At 44.9% G+C, this 14,344-nt stretch overlaps 1 protein-coding gene across 1 annotated transcript in view; it reads right to left on the minus strand.

The window, feature by feature from the left end:
* Window positions 1–13,911, minus strand: part of FASLG (Fas ligand) — a 50,937-nt gene extending 37,026 nt beyond the window's left edge. The window contains exon 1 of the mRNA XM_063939976.1: window positions 13,652–13,911. Within this exon, the coding sequence (XP_063796046.1) occupies window positions 13,652–13,903 (252 nt within the window). The 5' untranslated portion in view covers window positions 13,904–13,911. The remainder of the gene's footprint in view (window positions 1–13,651) is intronic.
* Window positions 13,912–14,344: the final 433 nt, after the last annotated feature.

Genomic DNA, 14,344 nt, shown 5'->3' on the forward strand with positions numbered 1-14,344 from the left:
GGACAGATAAGCTTCTATATCATTTGTTTCTTGTACGTGCGATACCTGCTCATTTTAAACCGTTGATATATTTTATGTACTTAATTAAATGTGAAAAATTATCTTTCTACTATGCTATTGTGGAGTGTGATATTCTGGGAGCATTTCCAATTAACACTGATGCCGCTTTCAGATTGCAAATGCCGGATTCCGCCCAGTAAGAGAAACGTGTCCTTACCGGGTGGGATCTGGCATTTGCTCTTCTTTGCTGGCTTTCCGACCCGGCAATATATCGGGTCGGTTGCCATAGCAGCGGGGCGGCGCAGCAGCAGCAGCTGGGGCGGGGGTGGAGGTGGCGCTGGGAGATAAGCTCATCTCCTGCGCCGCCTCTCCCTATGCTGTGAATGGGCGCCGTGTCGCATCGAAATGGCTCCCATTCACACTGCGCCTGACCCGGTATTCAACCCGGTAATAACCCTTCTTTTTTACCGGGTTGCATTACCGGGTCAGGCGACACGCTAATTCGGGCAAAGTGCTTTCACATCGCACACTGACCCGTTTCGACACGGCAATATGCCGTGTCGATACCAGGTTATTTGTGCGATGTGAAAGGGGTGCCAGTAGAAAAATGCTATAAGTACATATAGGTTTAAACGGTACACACTATTGGTTGTTTCTTTTTCTCTTTTACTTATCACTGTGATGATATTGGTCTGAGGACCGAAGATTCCTATCTGAGATAAGTGTTTGTCCCATTTTTTTCACTAAATTTCATTCTATGTCCCCACCGTCATTTTCTGGGCATTATTAGGTGCTGATTACTTCTATTTTTTACACACATATATATATATATATATATATATATATTATGCAGGCGCAGACAATTTCTTCAACACATCAGTGGTCACATTATTAGGTACACCTTTCTAGTATTGCTGGCAGGTGTCAAAAGTGCAGCTGGACTTCTTCTGGTCCTTTTTAGCAGGGTTGCTGCAGTTTCATGTAGAGATGCAATTTGGTCCTCCAGAAATCCAAATCTACACAAATTTTGTGGATCTGAACTGAACCAAAACTCAGTCCGGATCTCCAGAGGAGATCCGAACTGAGTCCCGGTTTAGATCTTCCCTCGATTCAGTATTTGGATTTTATATTTGAATTGTGTGTTTTGAATTGCAAAAATTACTTGATTTTAGCTGTTTTTATCGATTTTTATCAGTGATTATCAATTTTGTTTTTTACAATCTTTAACCGAAACCAAAAATAGAACCAAAACACTTGAGGGTGGTTTTGGCAAAAAAACATGATGATTTAGAACCAAAACCATAACACGGAGGGCCCTTTTCAGACGTCATATAGCTTGTTACACCACATTCCAAAGTTGTTACATTGAATTGTGATCTGGTGATTGTGGAGGCCATTGGACTACACTGAATTAATTTTCATGATTATATAATAAACTTGAGATGACATGTGCTGTGTGACCTGATGCATTATCCTGCTGGAAGAAACCATTGGAAGTTGGGGAAGTTTGTGGTATTATGGTGACTAGTGTCCACTAAAAAAGCATTCCCTGTCAGGCAACCTTTTCCAATCTGCAATAGTGGCCCCTAACTGTATATGTTTGTAGATAGATATAGGCAGATTATTACTTCAACACAGAAAATTAAATATACTCTCATTACATTACAAGTCACTCAGTATCTGTGAAACTACACTGAAGCACAAGGCTACAAGATGAGTACCTCATACTGTACTTGCCTACTATTGAAAAACCATTTCAGGGAGATTGTGAAAGCAACACCTACTGTATAAGTGCAGACGTGTTAAAGTGGACATACTGTTTTACACAATACAATATCACCACATAAACACTACCTATAGAGAGCTGCCAGTCATTGTAAAAACTAATTTCTGTGCATTGTAGATCATGCCCTCAATACACACATACGATATTTGTACTATTATATATGTCACAAATAGCACTTCGAGAAACAGTGCAGTAAATAGACTTTTTAGTGCCCTGTGCCAGAGAGAATTGGCACCCCCCTCCCATTTTCCCAATAGGATCACAAGTCGCATGCCTTGGGAAGGGGCATGACAAGTTGATCCCAGAGAAAGCCGATGCTATGATTCCCCTTCCCACATCATTCAAACATCCTACGCATTGCGCTAAATGGTCCCACATAAAAACTATGAACATTATATGAAGCTACTGGTACTTTGTAAAAAAAATAATCAGCATTGCAATTGAGCAGATCTATGTAGTGTGCAGCCACACGTCCAATCTCATGCAGCCACACACTTCATAAATCTGCTCAGCCGCAAAGCTGATGATTTTTACACAAAGTACAAGGTAAACTTCAAATAGTTAGAATTCTCTAGCTTAGAATGATCTACCTTTCTATGCAAGGGCAGATAGCTCAATGAATAGATTGTCTGACTGCAATACCACAGGCAATGGGTTAGAATACCGGGTATGTCAGCATCTTGAAATGTAATAAAGGACAGTGTGACTGAATAACAAAGAAATCTCAAATTGAGTTCATGAATGTTGTATAGGTATTAGTGACAGAAGAGGTCAGGGTAGGAGACAGCGGCAGTCAGGTGATGCTGGGCTTCAAAAATTGGTGAAGCTGCAAGTGAAAGTAATTAAAACAGATAATTGACAAGTGCTGTCAACAGCGCCCCCTTCCCTGCAGTGCTATGTGCAATGCCCCCTCCGCACACACCTAGTTACTGCCCTGTTGAGAAATCTCCTTTATTAATCTCATTGAAGATTAACTATTTAGGGGTCATTTCAATGGCAGGCAATGCCCATGATGTGGTATAGCAATGGCATTGGTATGCCAGCAATTTCATATAGTTGTTTGCAGCCCCATAGTGGATTGTACAAAAACATGCCATCTCAGGGCTATGGTAAGTGCAGCATATGTGCGAGCTACATCACAAGCATTGCCGCCATTACCTTATATTTAATTGACCCATTAGCATTCCAGGGTTAGGGGAACAATGCATAGTGTTCAATTGCATGTGTCGTCCTTCTGTTTCTGCTATTAACTGCAAAATATACATGGTCATTTACTAAAAGCTGAAAGGCCCACTTGAGTGATAATGATACTGCGAGACATACTGAAAGTCAAATGCAAACATGATGCTACACTGATAATGTATGCGTTTTTCTGCAATGCTTGTTTCAACAAGGGTGGAACACTGGGGGTGGAAAAGTGAGGATATAAGCCGTGTAGCAGATAGTGCAGACAGGAAAAATCACTTAAAAGAAATGAGATACATTGTGGGATGGGATCAGAAGGTATGCACAGAAAAAAGTATTCGCATTAAAAATGTAACAATGTGCATCTCCTTTTTTTGTTGTTTTGGTCATACTGTTTCTGTACTTTGTAAGGTGCTGTCGATCCATTGTGGCATCATATAAATGGACAATAATAATAAACTAATAATATGGACCAGGCATATGTAGGGTCACCTCAGTCTGCCCTCCACTCAATCCCAGGCATATGTAGGGTCACCTCAGTCTGCCCTCCACTCAATCCCAGGCATATGTTGGGTCACCTCAGTCTGCCCTCCGCTCAGTCCCAGGCATATGTAGGGTCACCTCAGTCTGCCCTCCGCTCAATTCCAGGCATATGTAGGGTCACCTCAGCCTGCCCTCCGCTCAATCCCAAGCATATGTAGGGTCACCTCAGTCTGCCCTCCGCTCAATCCCAGGCATATGTAGGGTCACCTCAGTCTGCCCTCCGCTCAATCCCAGGCATATGTAGGGTCACCTCAGTCTGCCCTCCGCTCAATTCCAGGCATATGTAGGGTCACCTCAGCCTGCCCTCCGCTCAATCCCAAGCATATGTAGGGTCACCTCAGTCTGCCCTCCGCTCAATCCCAGGCATATGTAGGGTCACCTCAGTCTGCCCTCCGCTCAATCCCAGGCATATGTAGGGTCACCTCAGTCTGCCCTCCGCTCAATTCCAGGCATATGTAGGGTCACCTCAGCCTGCCCTCCGCTCAATCCCAAGCATATGTAGGGTCACCTCAGTCTGCCCTCCGCTCAATCCCAGGCATATGTAGGGTCACCTCAGTCTGCCCTCCGCTCAATCCCTATCCTGCCATTTCCACTGTGCCCACTCCCTCTCTCAAATACATACCACCTATTGACGGTGCTATGGTCCTCCTCTCCCAGGTGGTCTGTCCCATCTCTGCAGTGAGAGCTTTGGGGGAGGCACAAGGCTCCCACTACTCATGTAGGAGATGGGACAGATCACTGTCAATTATTATACAAACAAAGTATGTGAATTAGAACTAACGATGAATTGCGATATAAAGGACAAACAGGATTTTTACAGGGAGGTTTCTCTCTCTCTCTCTCTCTCTCTCTCTCTCTCTCTGTTATACATATGTGTGCGTGTCAGTGGCATGCGGTGAGGTGAATGGCTGAGGAAGCACACATGGGGATGGGGATGAATGTTGGGAGCCTGTCTCACCCCTTACTCACTATAACTCTCCCCTCACTACACTAAGCGACAGTGTTCACTGATCATCCTACCTGCATCCCTGTATCTTTTCTTGCTGCTGCTAAATGAGCTCTGAATACAGTGCAGCTCCTGGTCACATGACACATCCAAGTGTCCATCAATCCATTAATGCGAAAATATGAGATGAAGATTGCAAATTCATTAATAGAGTTTAAAAATAAGCTAGATCAGTGGTCCCCAAAACCTTGTAGGGGCAGGCGGGGACTGGCCCACAGTTGTACAGGGGAAACCCCCGGTGGGTTTCACTGCCTGGTGGGCCCCACCTCCTTCTCTAGGGATCAGGTTCCAGACTGTGCACTTGAATTATACATAGGTTACTTTATACTGCACAGGACTATGGTATATTTTCTACATTGTATTGCTGTTATTAATCTGGTACATTATCCTGCATGATCTAGCAATATTTACTATATATATTTATCAAGGGGCCCAGACCATGCATTCTCTAATGGTTAGCCAAACTGCTGTAGCAGCTGACCACACCCCTTGACATGGACTCCTACCACTGCATTCCCCCAATAAGCCCTTCATACCCCGGTCCGACACTGTATAGGGGTGCCCTGGGTTGGTGGTCCAGGACCAATTCAAATTTTTTATGGTCAATGTAATAGGTAAAACCAGAGCTTGTGACTTCCAGTCATAAATTATGTGGACAAACAGAAACTAATCATGTCCCTCACCACATAACTGATCCTAAGGATGACATATAAACACATTTAACTTAATTTTATATATTTTTTCTGAATTTCTGAATAAGAAACTTTTTGGTCTAGGGGTGCAGTGAAACCAATTCTGATACTCTAGGGTGTGATTCAAAAAATTTTGGGAAACACTGGGCTAGAGGCCTCTCCAATAAGAAAATAGTCACAAAACATTATGTGGCTGAGTGATGTAGCAAATTTATCCTCTTGAAATGCAGGAATCATTTTTTCGCCATATGATAGTTTGATTTACCGTACTTTGCATTAGCAATTTGCACACATCAGTACATTTTGCACTAGAAAAATAGGGGCATGCCTTCACTGACAGAATAAATCAATTTTGTGATATGCATCTACCATTTAATTTTGAGAGTTTGCAAACTACCCAATGTCTAAAGCAGTATTTTTCAACCTATGGCCCTCATTCCGAGTTGTTCGCTCGCAAGGCGATTTTAGCAGAGTTACACACGCTAAGCCGCCGCCTACTGGGAGTGAATCTTAGCTTCTTAAAATTGCGAACGATGTATTCGCAATATTGCGATTACAAACTACTTAGCAGTTTCAGAGTAGCTTCAGACTTACTCGGCATCTGCGATCAGTTCAGTGCTTGTTGTTCCTGGTTTGACGTCACAAACACACCCAGCGTTCGCCCAGACACTAGAGATGAGCGCCTGAAATTTTTCGGGTTTTGTGTTTTGGTTTTGGGTTCGGTTCCGCGGCCGTGTTTTGGGTTCGACCGCGTTTTGGCAAAACCTCACCGAATTTTTTTTGTCGGATTCGGGTGTGTTTTGGATTCGGGTGTTTTTTTCAAAAAACCCTAAAAAACAGCTTAAATCATAGAATTTGGGGGTCATTTTGATCCCATATTATTATTAACCTCAAAAACCATAATTTCCACTCATTTTCAGTCTATTCTGAATACCTCACACCTCACAATATTATTTTTAGTCCTAAAATTTGCACCGAGGTCGCTGGATGACTAAGCTAAGCGACCCTAGTGGCCGACACAAACACCTGGCCCATCTAGGAGTGGCACTGCAGTGTCACGCAGGATGGCCCTTCCAAAAAACACTCCCCAAACAGCACATGACGCAAAGAAAAAAAGAGGTGCAATGAGGTAGCTGTGTGACTAAGCTCAGCGACCCAAGTGCCCGACACAAACACCTGGCCCATCTAGGAGTGGCACTGCAGTGTCACGCAGGATGTCCCTTCCAAAAAACCCTCCCCAAACAGCACATGACGCAAAGAAAAAAAGAGGCGCAATGAGGTAGCTGTGTGAGTAAGATTAGCGACCCTAGTGGCCGACACAAACACCGGGCCCATCTAGGAGTGGCACTGCAGTGTCACGCAGGATGTCCCTTCCAAAAAACCCTCCCCAAACAGCACATGACGCAAAGAAAAAGAAAAGAAAAAAGAGGTGCAAGATGGAATTGTCCTTGGGCCCTCCCACCCACCCTTATGTTGTATAAACAGGACATGCACACTTTAACCAACCCATCATTTCAGTGACAGGGTCTGCCACACGACTGTGACTGATATGACGGGTTGGTTTGGACCCCCACCAAAAAAGAAGCAATTAATCTCTCCTTGCACAAACTGGCTCTACAGAGGCAAGATGTCCACCTCATCATCATCCTCCGATATATCACCGTGTACACCCCCCTCCTCACAGATTATCAATTCGTCCCCACTGGAATCCACCATCTCAGCTCCCTGTGTACTTTGTGGAGGCAATTGCTGCTGGTCAATGTCTCCGCGGAGGAATTGATTATAATTCATTTTAATGAACATCATCTTCTCCACATTTTCTGGATGTAACCTCGTACGCCGATTGCTGACAAGGTGAGCGGCGGCACTAAACACTCTTTCGGAGTACACACTTGTGGGAGGGCAACTTAGGTAGAATAAAGCCAGTTTGTGCAAGGGCCTCCAAATTGCCTCTTTTTCCTGCCAGTATAAGTACGGACTGTCTGACGTGCCTACTTGGATGCGGTCACTCATATAATCCTCCACCATTCTTTCAATGTTGAGAGAATCATATGCAGTGACAGTAGACGACATGTCCGTAATCGTTGTCAGGTCCTTCTGTCCGGACCAGATGTCAGCATCAGCAGTCGCTCCAGACTGCCCTGCATCACCGCCAGCGGGTGGGCTCGGAATTCTGAGCCTTTTCCTCGCACCCCCAGTTGCGGGAGAATGTGAAGGAGGAGATGTTGACAGGTCGCGTTCCGCTTGACTTGACAATTTTGTCACCAGCAGGTCTTTGCACCCCAGCAGACTTGTGTCTGCCGGAAAGAGAGATCCAAGGTAGGTTTTAAATCTAGGATCGAGCACGGTGGCCAAAATGTAGTGCTCTGATTTCAACAGATTGACCACCCGTGAATCCTTGTTAAGCGAATTAAGGGCTGCATCCACAAGTCCCACATGCCTAGCGGAATCGCTCCCTTTTAGCTCCTTCTTCAATGCCTCCAGCTTCTTCTGCAAAAGCCTGATGAGGGGAATGACCTGACTCAGGCTGGCAGTGTCTGAACTGACTTCACGTGTGGCAAGTTCAAAGGGCATCAGAACCTTGCACAACGTTGAAATCATTCTCCACTGCACTTGAGACAGGTGCATTCCACCTCCTATATCGTGCTCAATTGTATAGGCTTGAATGGCCTTTTGCTGCTCCTCCAACCTCTGAAGCATATAGAGGGTTGAATTCCACCTCGTTACCACTTCTTGCTTCAGATGATGGCAGGGCAGGTTCAGTAGTTTTTGGTGGTGCTCCAGTCTTCTGTACGTGGTGCCTGTACGCCGAAAGTGTCCCGCAATTCTTCTGGCCACCGACAGCATCTCTTGCACGCCCCTGTCGTTTTTTAAAAAATTCTGCACCACCAAATTCAAGGTATGTGCAAAACATGGGACGTGCTGGAATTTGCCCATATTTAATGCACACACAATATTGCTGGCGTTGTCCGATGCCACAAATCCACAGGAGAGTCCAATTGGGGTAAGCCATTCTGCGATGATCTTCCTCAGTTGCCGTAAGAGGTTTTTAGCTGTGTGCGTATTCTGGAAAGCGGTGATACAAAGCGTAGCCTGCCTAGGAAAGAGTTGGCGTTTGCGAGATGCTGCTACTGGTGCCGCCGCTGCTGTTCTTGCGGCGGGAGTCCATACATCTACCCAGTGGGCTGTCACAGTCATATAGTCCTGACCCTGCCCTGCTCCACTTGTCCACATGTCCGTGGTTAAGTGGACATTGGGTACAACTGCATTTTTTAGGACACTGGTGAGTCTTTTTCTGACGTCCGTGTACATTCTCGGTATCGCCTGCCTACAGAAGTGGAACCTAGATGGTATTTGGTAACGGGGGCACACTGCCTCAATAAATTGTCTAGTTCCCTGTGAACTAACGGCGGATACCGGACGCACGTCTAACACCAACATAGTTGTCAAGGACTCAGTTATCCGCTTTGCAACAGGATGACTGCTGTGATATTTCATCTTCCTCGCAAAGGACTGTTGGACAGTCAATTGCTTACTGGAAGTAGTACAAGTGGGCTTACGACTTCCCCTCTGGGATGACCATCGACTCCCAGCAGCAACAACAGCAGCGCCAGCAGCAGTAGGCGTTACACGCAAGGATGCATCGGAGGAATCCCAGGCAGGAGAGGACTCGTCAGAATTGCCAGTGACATGGCCTGCAGGACTATTGGCATTCCTGGGGAAGGAGGAAATTGACACTGAGGGAGTTGGTGGGGTGGTTTGCGTGAGCTTGGTTACAAGAGGAAGGGATTTACTGGTCAGTGGACTGCTTCCGCTGTCGGCCCAAGTTTTTGAACTTGTCACTGACTTATTATGAATGCGCTGCAGGTGACGTATAAGGGAGGATGTTCCGAGGTGGTTAACGTCCTTACCCCTACTTATTACAGCTTGACAAAGGGAACACACGGCTTGACACCTGTTGTCCGCATTTCTGGTGAAATACTTCCACACCGAAGAGCTGATTTTTTTGGTATTTTCACCAGGCATGTCAACGGCCCTATTCCTCCCACGGACAACAGGTGTCTCCCCGGGTGCCTGACTTAAACAAACCACCTCACCATCAGAATCCTCCTGGTCAATTTCCTCCCCAGCGCCAGCAACACCCATATCCTCCTCATCCTGGTGTACTTCAACACTGACATCTTCAATCTGACTATCAGGAACTGGACTGCGGGTGCTCCTTCCAGCACTTGCAGGGGGCGTGCAAATGGTGGAAGGCGCATGCTCTTCACGTCCAGTGTTGGGAAGGTCAGGCATCGCAACCGACACAATTGGACTCTCCTTGTGGATTTGGGATTTCGAAGAACGCACAGTTCTTTGCGGTGCTACTGCTTTTGCCAGCTTGAGTCTTTTCATTTTTCTAGCGAGAGGCTGAGTGCCTCCATCCTCATGTGAAGCTGAACCACTAGCCATGAACATAGGCCAGGGCCTCAGCCGTTCCTTGCCACTCCGTGTGGTAAATGGCATATTGGCAAGTTTACGCTTCTCCTCCGACAATTTTATTTTAGGTTTTGGAGTCCTTTTTTTACTGATATTTGGTGTTTTGGATTTGACATGCTCTGTACTATGACATTGGGCATCGGCCTTGGCAGACGACGTTGCTGGCATTTCATCGTCTCGGCCATGACTAGTGGCAGCAGCTTCAGCACGAGGTGGAAGTGGATCTTGATCTTTCCCTAATTTTGGAACCTCAACATTTTTGTTCTCCATATTTTAATAGGCACAACTAAAAGGCACCTCAGGTAAACAATGGAGATGGATGGATACTAGTATACAATTATGGATGGACTGCCGAGTGCCGACACAGAGGTAGCTACAGCCGTGGACTACCGTACTGTACTGTGTCTGCTGCTAATATAGACTGGTTGATAAAGAGATGTAGTAGTAGTATGTATGTATAAAGAAGAAAGAAAAAAAAACCACGGGTAGGTGGTATACAATTATGGACGGACTGCCGAGTGCCGACACAGAGGTAGCTACAGCCGTGGACTACCGTACTGTACTGTGTCTGCTGCTAATATAGACTGGTTGATAAAGAGATGTAGTAGTAGTATGTATGTATAAAGAAGAAAGAAAAAAAAACCACGGGTAGGTGGTATACAATTATGGACGGACTGCCGAGTGCCGACACAGAGGTAGCTACAGCCGTGGACTACCGTACTGTACTGTGTCTGCTGCTAATATAGACTGGTTGATAAAGAGATGTAGTAGTAGTATGTATGTATAAAGAAGAAAGAAAAAAAAACCACGGGTAGGTGGTATACAATTATGGACGGACTGCCCAGTGCCGACACAGAGGTAGCTACAGCCGTGGACTACCGTACTGTACTGTGTCTGCTGCTAATATAGACTGGTTGATAAAGAGATGTAGTAGTAGTATGTATGTATAAAGAAGAAAGAAAAAAAAACCACGGGTAGGTGGTATACAATTATGGACGGACTGCCCAGTGCCGACACAGAGGTAGCTACAGCCGTGGACTACCGTACTGTACTGTGTCTGCTGCTAATATAGACTGGTTGATAAAGAGATGTAGTAGTAGTAGTATGTATGTATAAAGAAGAAAGAAAAAAAAACCACGAGTAGGTGGTATACAATTATGGACGGACTGCCCAGTGCCGACACAGAGGTAGCTACAGCCGTGGACTACCGTACTGTACTGTGTCTGCTGCTAATATAGACTGGTTGATAAAGAGATGTAGTAGTAGTATGTATGTATAAAGAAGAAAGAAAAAAAAACCACGGGTAGGTGGTATACAATTATGGACGGACTGCCCAGTGCCGACACAGAGGTAGCTACAGCCGTGGACTACCGTACTGTACTGTGTCTGCTGCTAATATAGACTGGTTGATAAAGAGATGTAGTAGTAGTAGTATGTATGTATAAAGAAGAAAGAAAAAAAAACCACGGGTAGGTGGTATACAATTATGGACGGACTGCCGAGTGCCGACACAGAGGTAGCTACAGCCGTGGACTACCGTACTGTACTGTGTCTGCTGCTAATATAGACTGGTTGATAAAGAGATGTAGTAGTAGTATGTATGTATAAAGAAGAAAGAAAAAAAAACCACGGGTAGGTGGTATACAATTATGGACGGACTGCCGAGTGCCGACACAGAGGTAGCTACAGCCGTGAACTACCGTACTGTGTCTGCTGCGACTGGATGATAAATAATGATATAAAAATATATATATATCACTACTGCAGCCGGACAGGTATATATTATATAATGACGGACCTGCTGGACACTGTCTGTCAGCAGAATGAGTTTTTTATAGAATTAAAAAAAAAACACCACACAAGTGAAGTCACACGACGAGTGTTTAACTTTTTCAGGCAATCACAATATAGTATACTATACTACTAACTATACTGGTGGTCAGTGTGGTCAGGTCACTGGTCAGTCACACTGGCAGTGGCACTCCTGCAGCAAAAGTGTGCACTGTTTAATTTTAATAATAATATGTACTCCTGGCTCCTGCTATAACCTATAACTGGCACTGCAGTGCTCCCCAGTCTCCCCCACAATTATAAGATGTGTGAGCTGAGCACAGTCAGATACGAGTGTTTAACTTTTTCAGGCAATCACAATATAGTATACTATACTACTAACTATACTGGTGGTCAGTGTGGTCAGGTCACTGGTCAGTCACACTGGCAGTGGCACTCCTGCAGCAAAAGTGTGCACTGTTTAATTTTAATAATAATATGTACTCCTGGCTCCTGCTATAACCTATAACTGGCACTGCAGTGCTCCCCAGTCTCCCCCACAATTATAAGATGTGTGAGCTGAGCACAGTCAGATATATACATAGATGATGCAGCACACTGGGCTGAGCAGTGCACACAGATATGGTATGTGACTGAGTCACTGTGTATCGTTTTTTTCAGGCAGAGAACGGATATATTAAATAAAACTGCACTGTCTGGTGGTCACTGTGGTCAGTCACTAGTAAACTCTGCACTCTCTACAGTTCTACAGTACTCCTAAGCTCCAGTAAATCAGGTCAATCTCTCTCTCTCTCTCTTCTAATCTAAATGGAGAGGACGCCAGCCACGTCCTCTCCCTATCAATCTCAATGCACGTGTGAAAATGGCGGCGACGCGCGGCTCCTTATATAGAATCCGAGTCTCGCGAGAATCCGACAGCGTCATGATGACGTTCGGGCGCGCTCGGGTTAACCGAGCAAGGCGGGAAGATCCGAGTCGCTCGGACCCGTGAAAAAAAACATGAAGTTCGTGCGGGTTCGGATTCAGAGAAACCGAACCCGCTCATCTCTACCAGACACTCCTCCGTTTCTCCAGCCACTCCTGCGTTTTTTCCGGAAACGGTAGCGTTTTTATCCACACGCCCATAAAACGCCGTGTTTCCGCCCAGTAACACCCATTTCCTGTCAATCACATTACGTTCGCCGGAGCGAAGAAAAAGCCGTGAGTAAAAAAACTATCTTCATAGCAAAATTACTTGGCGCAGTCGCAGTGCGAACATTGCGCATGCGTACTAAGCAGAAAAACGCTGCGATGCGAAGAAAATTACCGAGCGAACGACTCGGAATGAGGGCCTATGTGCCGTGGCACACTATTGTGCCCTGAGCAGTCTCCAGGTGTGCCGCCATAGAAGAAGGGCCAAGCCCGTCAGTGTTTTGACACTACTGAGGCCCTGGAACGATCAATACTGGTGGGTTTAGTGGTTGCAGAGCCAGTTCTAATTTTGGGCCCGGGCAGTGTTGGGCTCTTCTGGCTTTCTCAGATGTGGCTCAGGCGTTACCTATGGAGAAGCTGCGACATGACATCCTAGGACACGCAACTGCACCATGCATCACCATTATATTTGAATGTGCCTTGGCAATATTTAAATCTTGTTCAGTGTGCAGCGAGTTGTAAAAGGTTGAAAATCTCTGGTCTAAAGTAAAATAATTTAATCTAATCTCAACCATTTTTCAGTAAAATACAAATGAGACTGTGTATCAATTCTATAAAACTAAACAATACACCAGCAGTTGGAACCAGATGTCTCAGCATGTCCTGACTGCTTTTAAGATTTTTTTCATTCCAAAACAGCTGTAGAGCCACAGCTCTCCCAATGAAGAAGATCATGTACAGTACAAAGAAAGAACATGCAGGACATATAAAAAGGGGGTAATTACATTCTATAAAACTGCTTTTCTGTTCCTTAAGAGTCCTATTTAAACCCATAAATCCTGAACGTCAATTAAACCGCGAAAGTGCTATGACTACATTTTAAAGTAATATAACTTAATAATACATTTACTTAGTGATGTCCACATACTGGTAGGAATTAGCAGAATATATAACAGATGGTCAGCAGCACTGATGGACAACACAAATGCATGATTTACCTAGCCTTAGTTTACAACAACCAAACACATTGTCCTATACCTCTTTCACGTGGTCCAGCTCCTTCTGCAGTTCAAGGATTTTATAAGTACCCAATCCAACTCCTGTTAAAGCCAACAGTACCAGAAGGAAAATGATCAAAAGACAGACACAAGTTCCATCTTTGCGTTGCTTTCTCTTGAAATTTGGAAATGGAGGTGGTGGGTGCATGGATGGATGGGTCAGAATTGTAGGCCTTTCATGCTGGTTGATCCAAAAAACTGGATGCTGTCCATAGCCCATGTTCTGCTGCATTTTGGGAACTAGAGATGTAAAACTGTCCTATTTAATCTTCATGTGTTATGTGTTTAGCTGGGGGAAGCAGAAGTGTGGTTTTATGCTCATTTTAGCACCTAGAACGTGTCCTCCCTCCCTTCTCACACCTCCTCTGTGTTCCACCTCCTCACCACTTCTTTCCTTTTATACAAGTTAAAGAGCTTCATCATAGCACAGTGGTTTTTGCTGTTTGTATTAGTAGAATGTTACTTATCACTGGGAGATCACTGGACGGTTTTTGGGTACCAGCGCTCACCTATTAACACTATTCTAAAGTGAGCGCTAGTGACACAATCCCGTATTTTCTACTGGGAGATCATACAATACCTAAAATGTTCTTGCTAGAAGAATCTTAAACACTTAGGGGTATATTTACTAAGCCTTGGATGGAGATATAGTCGCTGGAGATAAAGTACCAGC

This window comes from Pseudophryne corroboree, chromosome 9 (assembly GCF_028390025.1).
Source record: "Pseudophryne corroboree isolate aPseCor3 chromosome 9, aPseCor3.hap2, whole genome shotgun sequence".
NCBI classification, from domain to species: domain Eukaryota; kingdom Metazoa; phylum Chordata; class Amphibia; order Anura; family Myobatrachidae; genus Pseudophryne; species Pseudophryne corroboree.